This window comes from Ascaphus truei, chromosome 2 (genome assembly GCF_040206685.1).
Source record: "Ascaphus truei isolate aAscTru1 chromosome 2, aAscTru1.hap1, whole genome shotgun sequence".
Taxonomy (NCBI): Eukaryota; Metazoa; Chordata; class Amphibia; order Anura; family Ascaphidae; genus Ascaphus; species Ascaphus truei.
The window spans coordinates 22,956,815-22,969,647 of record NC_134484.1 but is presented as its reverse complement, the minus strand read 5'-3'; the positions used below and the strand labels follow the sequence as shown (position 1 = coordinate 22,969,647).

Here is a 12,833-nt window from a genome sequence, read left to right as displayed (position 1 = left end):
ATGGTGTCAACAAATAGTTAATAGCAGAAAAGATCTTGCACTGCTTGGAAGGTGTGTAAAAGCCTGCTATAGAAATCAAAGGATGCTCAGTATATTAAAGCTCATTAAAAGTGGTGTTAAGAGTTTAATAAATAAAAAAATACAGTGAGTATTATCTAATACTATAGAACTGATGTATTAAAAAATAATAATAACACATGTAGGATATTGCATGGATTACTCCTTTAACATATGTGAAATTTGTGCTGAATTATGTTCTTGAATTATAATTGCAGGCTTTTCCGCTAGTCCACTTTCTCTAAGTGGATTGATAAATGCTGACCTTAATCCTTTTGTTACTTAATCTGGAATGTTAGTGAATGCCTCAAGCCCTAAATAGCCCTACAGTATGAGATGTGCTGTGCTCAGTCACTGCAGACATTTCATACCGACAGCAAGTAACAGAAAGATACGGAGCAACCAAAAGACACCGACAATGGAAACAAATAAGAAAATGATAGCGCGGAGACCAAAACAAGAGCCGCTGAGACCCTCAGTAAGTCTGAACCACCGCCTTGTGGAGCTTGTTTGATTTTTCAACATACTTAAAATAAAAATAGGCTGGTTAAAGTCTTGATCTAGTAGCTCTTTTGTTTAGGGTTAAAGATAATGGTAATAGTGAGGGATTTTTTTTAACAATATAGATTAACAAGCAGAAAGTTGAATGTGCTAATATATTATTTGATGTGCTATTGTTTATTTAGATATCACTTTATGTAGACTTGTCTAAGTAGGTTGGTATATAAAAAAAAACTACTCTCAGCTCCAAGAATAGCCAAACGGGAACTCTCACAACTAAGTAAGAGGACCCAAAAGAATGTCCGTATGTAATATCATAGGTAGTATGCTTTTAACTATGTAAGAATAAACTTTTTTTATTTTTCCAATACCTGGTGAGTTGATCGGTGCTCATTTTTTGGATCCTGCTGTTCAACCAATCCAACACCTATCTTTGTCTAAGTAGATGTTTTGCAGGGAGTGAAGCACATTACTGAGTAAATATAAACCCTCTTTATAAAGTAGTTCTTGAACAAGAGCATTTAAGAGCGTCTCCAGAAATCTCCTCTTCTGAGCCAGAGATACAATATCCCTTTCCAAAGTGATTTGTGTTCTTAAAATGTGGAGAAGGAGCGGCTCAGTGAGTAAAGACACTGACTGGCACTGAGTGTGAAGCAGGGGAACTTGGTTCAATTCCCAGTGTCGGCTCCTTGTGACCTTGGGCAAGTCACTTTATCTCCCTGTGCCTCAGGCACCAAAAACATAGACTATAAGATCCACAGGGCAGGGACTGTGCCTGCAAAATGTCTCTGTAAAGCACTAGGTGAAACTGGCAGTGCTATACAAGAACATGTTATTTATTTATTTTATGTATGAATAACCCCCTTTAATAGACAAAATGTAGAGCTTCATGTTCTAATGAAATGTGTCGGTGTCACTATTTTTTTTAGGCTATATACACAGATTATTTATATTTGTCTCTACGGAATACAGTATACTGTCGTTGTGTAAATACATGCCAATTTAATTTATTGTTTATTGCACAAGCAAAGCTTTTTCAATTAAGTATTATTAGAAATCCATTATCTTTAGAACATTTCCCACTGACTATTTTACCTTTTACATGCTCTTTTGAATATTAAATAACAGATTATTGGCTAAATAGCTTTGACATAGAAATTGGCACAGATAAGAATCACTTCATTTTTTCCCCTATTTTTTTATATATCGTTGTTAAATGAGGGATCCTCCAGAGCTGAACCACACTCATTTCAGCTGTGGGGACCGACTGGATTTTAAGATACTTATGGATAAAGTTACCACATTTAAATCCCCCACTAGGGAGAATAAAATTGCTGACACATTTTGAGCCAGTAGCAAGCTACAACATTGTTTGCAGCTTCAAATCGGATTGCCATTTAAATGCCTGGAAGAAACACAGGTAACTTTCCTGGTGAGTATCTAAGAACTGAGTGTCCACTGAGATAAAAATAACACAAAAGCCGTGTAAAACAGCAGGCATAAGCTTATAGGGATCAATGTTAAAATGGATACGAGGCAAAAAGTGACTCAATGTGTGTGCTCATTTGCATGTCCTTACCCAGAATCCCTGTCTGCAGTGAAATCACTGTATGCTGAGTGACTACTGGGAAAGGCAGGTTTGTGGATCTGTCTGAGACACATATTAATATGCTCATACTGTATGTGTTTTTTTTGTTATTAATGTAGCCATGTAGCCCCCTGGCAACTGAAAGCCTTTGCCCTGGGTGCTGCCAGTTAGTGTCATCCAGCAGCGATAGGGTTAAGTCTCTTGCACATGGACCTGCATGTGAGATGGCTAACCAGAGAGACACTTTGTTGCTATCAGCAGGTTAAGGCTAGATGCAGTTGAGATCCCATTCCAGGAAGGGGTGGGCGTTTACTATACTGGTTTCTGCTTAGCTACTAGGGATTATGGGTATGATTCTCCAGGTAAAAGATCTGACTCTCTTCCTGGTTCTTTCTGTTGGAAGGCTCTTCTGAAGGGGCCTGTCCACTTCCCCTCCTGGGGAGTGGAAGGATGCATTGGGCCTTGCCCCACAAGGGATGAGGGGGAGCTGAGGCAAGACCCAGAGCCCTAAAGCCTCTGGGTGACTAAGTCAGGGAAATAAGCTGTGTCAAGCCCAGGGAAGTGATATGCCCCTGGGAGAGATAAGGATGTGAGAGGAGAAGAGAGTTCTGAGTGAGCCCTGTTCTGCCTTATCCTAAGGCCTCGGCCAGGGTGGCACTGAGCGGGCTGGCACGCTCACGCTGGCCGCTCTGAAACACATTGAGGCATTGTGTGTGGCCAGTGTGAGCAAGCGCCTGCGCATGCGCAACGCTTAGATGCTTGCAGAGAAGCAAATTTGAATCTGCCGCTTCCAAGCACGTCCCGTGAGCGGTTCGCCCAATGAGGGCAAACCAGCTCCGTCACGTTGTGGCCACGCTATCAGATGAGCACTCACCTAGGCGGCCGTGAATCGCCTGGCCGAGCAGGAAGCAGCGCACGAATGCCTGTTCCCTGCCCAGGCAGGGAACAGGTGCGCTGGCGCTCGTGCGCTGCGCCCTGCCCGGTCGGGTGATTTGTGGCAAGCTAGGCGCGCGCTCGCCTGGGGGCGCGGCCACAACGTTACAGAGCTGGTTTGCCCTCATTGGGCGAACGGCAAAGTCAAATTTGCTTGCTCTAAGTGCTGAGCAGGCGCAGGCGCTCGCTCACGCTGGCCACACACATTGCCACAATGTGTTTCATCGCGGCTAGCGTGAGCACGCCCGCCCGCTCAGCGCCACCTTGGCCGAGGCCTTAGGGGGTGAGGTGTGTCTGAGTGCAGAGAGTAGCCAGGGCTCTGGATGCTCTGCCTTTCCTCTTAGGTGGACTAGTCAGGTATTTACCAGGGAGGGAAGGATACAACTGGGCCAGGCTGCCCTATGAGGAGAAGGACAAGGTATGCTGTAAGGATGTATCCGTGCTGTGAGACCCCTGAATAAAAGAGAAGCTGCATTGTTGCTGGACTCCAGAGAGCTTCTTGCTAGAAGGAAAGTTCCTGTATGGATGAATCTCTGCCCCTGGCAGAGCCCTGCAGGATGGAGGCGCTGCACCAACCTGAGGAAAAGACCCCTGCACCTAAATCTCCCTACTACATCTGCAGAGACTCAGCCTCCTGGAAGCCAATCTCCCTTAGGGGGCCCCGGGGGGGGAGCAGGGGGTTACATTGCTATAATTTGTAAAGTAGAATTTTTGATTGGTACAAATGATACAAAAATATGAGGTTCTTAAGCAACTACAGTATTACAGTACTATTTACAATACTGTAGTATTACTCCCTAACCAAGTAGAGAGTATTGATTCAAAATGGATGAATGGGGTTCATTTTGCCACTTGACCTAGAAAGTTTAAGGCCAAGTCCTGAGCTGTCTTATAATGGGAATCATTTCCTTTTAGCAGGTCTCTCTTTCAAGTTTCAGATGCAAACTACTAACAAATCCTAATTTTTCTTCTGGATTTTGACATGATAGTATGGAAAAAAATCTTCAAAAGTCCCTAAAAAGCAAAACAAAAATCTCCAGGACAGATGAGTAGATGATGCAGAAAAAATTGTATTTATTACACAATCAAAAAAATTCCAAGATTTCAGTCTGGAAGGACCTTTTATCAGGGACGAAATGTTTGAATTTTTGACTCGTGTTCTCTGGAGTTTTTGCCTTATTATAGTATATGATGTGTATGTACTATAAGATGGTCTACACCTCTTGGAACCATGGGCTTTGTAAGCCCCTTTTTTCTGTATACATTTATGTATCACTGTTCCCCCCACCACCCCTCCAGTGGGAGATACAAAGCTTCTGCTACCTAGGGTGTGGTGCGAGTAAGCACATATCTCATACACTCTACTACTGATCCAGTCAGGTGTAAAACTAGAACGGTTTTATTAGGGCATTCACTGCATAGATGACATTATAGCGGTGCAGGTCTTAGATGACTCATGACATCAAGATGGTGCATAACCCCAGAGAATACAGGGTCTCTTCTGTTAGATCAGATGTTCCCCCGGCCCCTATAGACTGGAGGTGGGAACGCTCATCCCTGATGGGAGAGACTCACAGCCCTACTATTCTCTTCCTCCTCCAGAACAGGACTGATTAATTTGGGTACTCCTCTCATGAGGAACCAGAAGGGTTGGGCTCATGGTCTGTACCTATACCAGATAGGCTGCACACAGGCTATGAGTCACCACCTCCCTTCTGTCACTCATTAGAGGAGCAAGAGAGGGGTCAAAAGCCCACAAATTATCCTGTCACTGCCCAGACTGTTTAGGATTGACGTGATAGGTAGGAGAGACAGATAGAATGGATTTACCGTGTTACACTTATGATAATGCTTTTTTGGTTTTTGGGTGTACACGGATGTTTCCTTTTAAAGTCCACATCACACGCATTCGGTAATCTAAAAACCATTCAAATGCTAAAGTAGTGCTTAATTTTTAGATAGCAGAAGTCAGAAATAGATCTGATCTGTATAAAATGTTTATCTTTATGGTGGTAATTATATTCTTTACCCACATGAATATTTAATTCATTTCCATTAATCCAGAGATTATTGAGATTACTATTTAGGGCTCCCATGATTTTTAAATTTATATGTGGATTACATTTCTTGCTAAAAATTAGAGTGGATAAAATTCAGCTGTGAGAGACAGTATATTAAGTCTGATGTGGGTGCTTTCAACTACCGCCTGACGAAGCAGATTAGTCTGTGAAACGCGTTGTGGTAGAGCATCGTGAGTGTTCATTGCAGAATAGCCCTTTGGTAATTTGCCGGTGGGGTCGAGAGAGACACTGTGAGCCGAGGAGATGCGCTAGACAGAAGCATACGGGTTGCGCTTCACTGTGCATACCTGGAAGTAGCAGAATCACACAGAGACACTACTCGATCCTAGTGCGCAGGATAGAGTGTCTCAAGCACTGCGCTCTCCTTTGCAATCACCAATTGGGCAGCATGGACATCACTTTTTAAAGAATTCACTGGATAACAGATATTTAATATGTTATTTACTATTTGTACTTGTTTTATATTATATATTACATATTACTTCAACCATGGTGCGCTCTGTCCCTTTTTTCCTTCTATATTTGATCCACTTGTGGAGTGATCTTCGCTGGACTCTTAGTGGAGGAGGGGTTTACCGCCACGCACAGGTGCAGCAAAAGGAGGGAGTTGATTTACATCAGAATCTATAGGAAGCATGAGCGCGGATCAAAACTCTTCTTCTAGTCAGAAATAGAACTTTTCAGACCACACTCAATCTTCTCAGAATCTTCTGCATGTATTAATATTTCTAGTTTGAACAGGTTGGATTATATATTTTAGAATTCCATGGTAGTTTCCATGTGATAGTGCCCTAATTGCTGTTTAATTAAGAACCTCCTAAATCCCCATTCCTATGAAGTACATAGGCAGGGTTTAAATTGGAACTGGTCATCTGCAGATTTTGTGTGCACTCGAAAATGGAAACGTCATATTGGCCAAAACGTGAAAGCTCGTTTCACGGACATTTAGGATGACAATGCAGATTTCTAAAACTTCCATTTAAGTTCGTGGAGAAAGAAAAAAAAATAGACGTTCACTCTGATAAATAGGTCGCATGGAAATGGTACAAGTAGAAATTTCAGAAAACTTGTGTAAATATAGAAGACATTATTTTTCGTCTCCAACAATTTAAGCCTATTCACAATGTACTGTACAAGTGATTCTAATGTATGCTGTATGTAACATGGCAGTCTCTCAATGACAATAATTACTAGTATAATAATAATTATTAGTGTTGCTCTGCATCTAATCTCAACACACGATTATATTTGTGATGCCACATACCGTAACTAGTGTTTTAGATAAATAACTGCTTGAAAACCATGCAGAAAATATTACTATGACATTTTAGTATTATTAATTAATATGCATAACATAGCATGTTGTTTTTTGCAGTTTGGACCAGTAGCAGAAGAAAAAAAGACATCTAAAGGGGAAAGCACAGTCAGTGAAGTCCAAGTACTCAACCTGCAAAGAAATGCTATCTCCACAGCATCAACTCCCAAAGCAAAGAAAGAGCTCACATTTTTAGGTCATGAATCACCTCTGTGTGCTACAGAAAACACATTGAGTAAAACGGAATTGATGGTAATGGAGCAGATAAAAGGTAAACCCAGTCTCCACAAACTATCTTTCTCAACAGAGACACAAAGCATGGACAATTTGCCCTTGAAAAGGCCAATTAAATTAGCCCCATTAAATCTTCCAACAGAAGTAAAGGAGGCCCAACTTCAAAAAATCATGGCCATAAAAGATGAAGCCTTTCTTGCTAAACAAAAACTTTCCAAACAATTTTGTACAGACAAAATAACCTGTGAAGACAAACACATGAAGGGAGACCCATTGAATAAAGTAAATTTGACTGAGAAGACGTTGCCAGATATGAAAAAGGGCAACAATTGCACAACAGAGAAGATACCCTCAGTCCTTACAGATTTCCCACTAATCATAAAACCAGCATTTGAAAAAACCCAAGAAGCACAATGTACCAACTCAAAGTCAAAATTCAAGGGTAGCCTTCAAGATCCATTTCCTAATAATATCAAGATGAATCCCCTGCATTCTCATAACATTTCTGCCAAAGGACATTTCAGTTCAAGACATGTCAATAACCAAGAAGAAAAGCATAATAGAGCTAAGCCAGTAAAGACCATAGGATTGAATATCGAGTGTCCACATCAGAAAATTGGTGTCGAGAAAAAAGAAAAAGAACCCAGGGAACCCAAAAAATCTTTTGTATCAAAATAATGGTGTGAAGAAATATACATTAATATGAATGAAATATGGTGGGTAGAAGTCAGCTGGTTACCAAAAAAGCACACGGGATAGCTGATATTTCAAACGCACAATAAGAACAGTATTTGAATAAAGAATGACACATCATATCTCATAAGAATGGTGGGGCACTCACATTCCATTTGGATTGGATCTATTCTTATTGTAGAAAATGGGGGTTTCAACCGTGGCTCCTAATAGCCACAGATCTAAAAATAATTTGGGAATATCCAATCAATATGTGATTCGCAAGTTTTGTGTGCATAAAAATTCACAACCATTTGGGTTTTATTTAAAACTATGATCTTATAGATACATGTATTATCAACAGTTTGCTTTGTTCACTTTGTTTTGTTTTTTTAAAGAACATTGTTAATGTGCTAGACATCATTTCCTGGACAAGAGCTGATTTATTAAGGAACATCCTATAATGAGAAACTCCAGCTCATATTCAAGATGTTGTTGTTTAACCTTTGCTCTTGTGGCTTGATGAATGAAGTGGTTTGAAGTAGAAACAGTATGGAAAACAATACGATGTTAACTTAGTTATTTACTGCACATCAAAAGGAGAAGGTCGGAGATAAAAGAAATTCAAACATCACGCAAAAAAATCTTCAAAAGTATACAAAACAATTAAAATATTGTATTGCTGCATTTTCAAGATTCCTGAGGTTCCTGATATGAAAAAATAATGCTACAAATACCTGTACCACAGCGCATGGAAAACCAAAAAACATTGCTATCTGACATTAACGGCGTACAAGAATCACGTGACTAAAAAGCCACCCTGGTTAAGAAACGTAACTTTCTCACAAACAGAATTCTGGGGTGAATTGGAAGACCGGAAAATTCGTCATATGTAGTATTTACTGCAGTCCTTTAGTGTAATTAAACTGAATCCTAATAGTAGTTCATACAGGCTGCTTTTTAACCTGTGCAGAGGAAGTGCATATGAAAACTCTCAGCAGATCTTAACAGGAGTATATACTTACAATAAAATGTTCATAAAGATTAATTCCCTCCCTAAAATGACATTCAAAAGTTAGCTCAACTAGTGCCCGTGAAAGAAAGCTAACAGTCAGGTGCATATTTCAATGGTGCTGGAGATCAAATCCAATCAATCATTTCTAATTAAAAAAAAAATAATGTAATTGATACAGTTTCTTTGTATCATAATATAATCCGGTAATCATTCATATTAAACATAGAAGTGTGATTATTTGAATGTAACACTTGGTTGAACTGTATCTTTTTTAGAATTTTACCTATTTCAAACAGCCCAGAGCAGTTGTGTTGCTCCTCAGCAGTATAACTATCCCTGCTTAAAAATATGTGCAATTATAGAAATATACATGACCCCATGACGTTGTAACTACTGTACATCTTTAGGCACATATCTGCAAAATTGATTTTTTGTTTTCTCTACTCACTATGACTGGTTATATGACTGGTTATATAGGATACTATCCTGGATCACTGTTATCCTAGCAATAATTACAGCACATGAGTGCAATTGTGAGGGATTCTTGTGGGGATAGGATTTTCTTCAATCCTTACCTCCCATGTGTGTATATAGTGGTTAATATTGCAACCAGAAAAGGGAAATTACGGGTGTTATTAGCGCAATTTTAAGTTGCACATCAATATTGCAGTAATAATTTACCAGTTGCGATATTTGGCCCAAAATCACAATACGGGAATTACACTGGCGACACACTTTATTCGAGCTCGGCTAGTCCCACGAATTCGGGTATACCCGGGTGTATTGAGGTTTGTGACTGTTTTCTGCCCGAGTGCATTGGGTTATTTTCCAGGCAGTGATTGAAGCATTTTATTCCCGCTGGCTGCAATACTGCACAGTATATATATATATACTGCATTACAATTCATGAATTTATGCCATCTGGTAGACACGCGAAGCATTGCAGCCTATTAAATCCTAATCATTATCATTTAACAGATCAGCCGCCCGTCAGCCAGGCATGAACCCAGGCTGGGAAGGCAAACGCAACGGGGCTTGTCAGAGGTGAGGAGCGGCGCATTCCAGGTATCTGCCAGGTACATACTGGGTATTTGCTCGAATAAAGTGTGTCGGTGCAGTAATGTGACCATTAATAATGCGTTAATTTCTACCCTAGGCTTCTGTAATATCTATTATTACAGAAGCCTCTAAATCAGAGCTTTCCAAACTTTTCATGTTGCATGTTTTAAACATGAATCATTTCGCGACACAGTAATTCAGTTTTACTAGCAAACCGGAAGTTAAACTAACCCCTTATAAGAGATACGGACACATATATAAATTGTAGTAACGAAATGTATGGGGACACAACATATCTAATGAAAACCTTTCATTTATATTTTAAAAAATATATGATTTGTAAGATAATAACATACATTTCCAAGATTGTTGTCATTTATGAGTAATTTACACACTCTCACACACACTCTCTCTCGCACACACTCGCGCACACACACACTCACACACACTCACACACACTCACACACACGGGATCGGACACACGGGGGGCAAAATCGGAGCAGGGCGGCCAAATGGGAGCGGGGCGGGGGGCAAATCGGACATGGGGGGCAACTCGGACCAGGGGAGTGCCAAATCGGACAGGGGTTGCCAAATCGGATAGGGGTGCCAAATCGGACCGGGGGGTGCCAAATCAGACCAGGGGGGTTACAAATCAGACCAGGGGGGGCAGTTCAAACAAGGGGGAGGGCAAATCAGACCAGGGGGTGCCAAATCGGACATGGGGGGCAAATCAGACATGGGTGGGGGGAAATTGGACATGGGGGAAAAAATTGTACCAGGGGGGGCTAAATCAGAGCTAAGGGAGGCATGGAGCTGTACTTACCTTTCGCTCCATGCAGGAAATGGCACCTCCTCAGCTCAGATAGAGATTGGCTGCGCACCAACCAATCAGGTGGGGGGATTTTTATTTATTTATTTTCCCCACGGCCCGGCAACCCCCCTGTTGGCAGCCCTGGCTGCCCGCGCCCCCCCCTAAATAATCCTGAGCCCCCCAGGGGGCCCCAGTTTGCGCACCGCTCAGAAGTTTCTCCCGTGACACACCTACACACTGCAGCCGACACACTAACGTGTCGTGACATACTGCTCTAAATGAAATAACATCAAACCATTTGATGCCGTTGTTACCAAGGTATAACACATGCACCAATGCCCTTTAAACCTGCTTCATGAACCATGTGGAGAAATGGCTAATTGACTCTAGCTACAATTAACCAGCTCCATGCTGGACTCATCAGCTACAGACAGGCTTTAGGTGTGCTGCCTTCTTTAACTGGTGAAAAAGCCCTGTCACATACCTCACCTGTTTGTGGGTAGCTTGTACTATCCACTGCTGAAGCCCAGCCCTCTACTCTCTCACAAGACATGCATGCAGCTCAAAACGAGAGTTGTTGGAGGGAGAGAACCATCAGTCATGCATGGGACTGGAGTCCTTTCTCTAGGTACCCATCACTCATCCCAGTAATTTTGGCATTCACCTTTAGGCCACCATCTGGCACTCCTGATAGGAATCAGCAAGGGTTGCCACTTTCTAACAGTTTGTGTCCCCAATATGTGGCCTTGGTTGAAGAGAACCCCAGTTACACAGTCCTTGTGTCTGGGGCAGATAACCAATGTCTCTTCTCTTACTGTATGTGCACAGTCTTTCCATGAATAGCTTAACTTGCTCCCTTCTGCAGAGGACTTCTAGCTCAAGCTTCTTATTCCACTTTACCAATTCTTCTTTAAATCACTTGCCAATGAGATCTCTCCTGCTTCATGTGATCTTTTCTTCCCTGAGATTAGGGTGAATACCTGTGTCTGGTCCAGTATCATTGATCCGGGGTGGTTCACCCTTGGTGTAGTTTTTATCCACTCTGATTGACCCCTGTAATATCTTTGTTTGTATAATCTGTACATTTATCTTCTTGGGCCTCTCTTTTTTGACGTATTACTTTTTCTAAACTATCCGATTATTCAATGTGTGGGGAAGTCCCAAGTGATGTCTGGCGGGATATCTCTACTGCAGTAGTGTGGTCTGGGAGCTCCTTCCTTAACGGTGGACTCCGGCCTACAGCTTCCTTATCCATCATGGGCTCGCCCGCAAAAATATGACACCTTTATCCATAGAGGGTTAATTTGCGGCTGGTTTAGGATTCCTAAATTTCTGTACATCAGTATTTTTGTCATTCTCCTCTGACTTCCACGTTACCCATGCCCTCTCCTTTTTGCAGTTCGCCAGCCTGTAGTCTTGTGCATTTTCCACTTGCAAAGACGAGTGGGCAACTACGGTTGCATCTTTAGGGGCCTGATCACCAACACAGTTCTGTCTTAATCTAGCCAAAGACAGAATCCTTATAGTGGCTATTTTCATCGTGAGGAAACTGGTTTGGGTCACGTGGGTTTGGTAACAGGACTGAATTTATATTATCTGTCGCAGTCCAAATTTGCTTCTTTTTCCTGGGTTTTATGGGCTGTCAGTTGTAGCACTGAGATGGAATTGTGGATGCACTTATAACAATGCACAGCTTGCTTGGTTATTGACGTATGATCTATATTTGGACTGAATCACACAAGCAGCTTTTCCTGTAGTATCTTAGCTGCAGACACGTCCTAACATTTGACTGGACCAGAATTACTGATTTTTTCAAATATTCATACTTCTTCCTTTGTACTGTAGTTGCATTCTCCACATTAACTGGAGAAGGCATTCTGTTTTAGTTTGGCGAGTAAGCTAGTGAGTTTTTATTCCTCAGTAAGCAGCCAGTATGACGAGTGTTGCAGCGTGTTTTTGCAGGTACTATCTCTCTCCAATATTCCTTGGATGAGAGCTCAACTTTATTTCTGTAGTGTTAGGCCACGCGTATAGTGCCCGCTATCAGCGACGTGACGGGTGATGTCACCCGTCGCCGTCGCCACTAGCGAAAGTTATATTTTGCTTTGCGGTGGCGTCCCGGGCTTCCGGGCATTAGATTTGTTCAGGGGCTGTCACATAATTCAAATCAAATATTCCCAGCTTCCAAAGTCCGCGACGCGACATCGCTCCGTCGCATTTTCGCCGTCGCACTTACTATAAGCGCACTCGGCGGTGGCAATGTATTTGTTTTTGCGGGCACTATATGTGTGGCCTTAGCATGCTTCTTCGAGAGTCTGCTCTGATCTTAGAGAATTCCAATTGCAGACACAAGGCGTTTCTCCACTCCTGGCGAAGAGCGCCCTCTGCTTCTTCCAGTAATAACTGTACTTCCAACTTTCCTCTGTGTAAGGAAAATTAAACCACCCCAATCAAGCCCTAAAGTTCTCCTCACTAGAATATTTAGAAACTTTAACCCACAACAGTTTCTGGCTGACCTTAACAACTGCCCTTGGCACAGAATCGATTTAATTCCCGACCCTTATTCT

The 12,833-nt window shown here is 41.8% G+C and overlaps 1 protein-coding gene across 1 annotated transcript; it reads left to right on the top strand.

Annotated features, from left to right (window-relative positions):
• The first annotated feature begins 392 nt into the window (after nucleotides 1-392).
• On the top strand, nucleotides 393-9,960 carry LOC142476405 (uncharacterized). The gene is made up of 2 exons (XM_075581791.1): nucleotides 393-535; nucleotides 6,536-9,960. Exons 1-2 carry the CDS (start codon nucleotides 476-478, stop codon nucleotides 7,385-7,387), a joined length of 912 nt encoding a protein of 303 aa, XP_075437906.1. The 5' UTR covers nucleotides 393-475; the 3' UTR covers nucleotides 7,388-9,960.
• The last annotated feature ends 2,873 nt before the right edge of the window (nucleotides 9,961-12,833 follow it).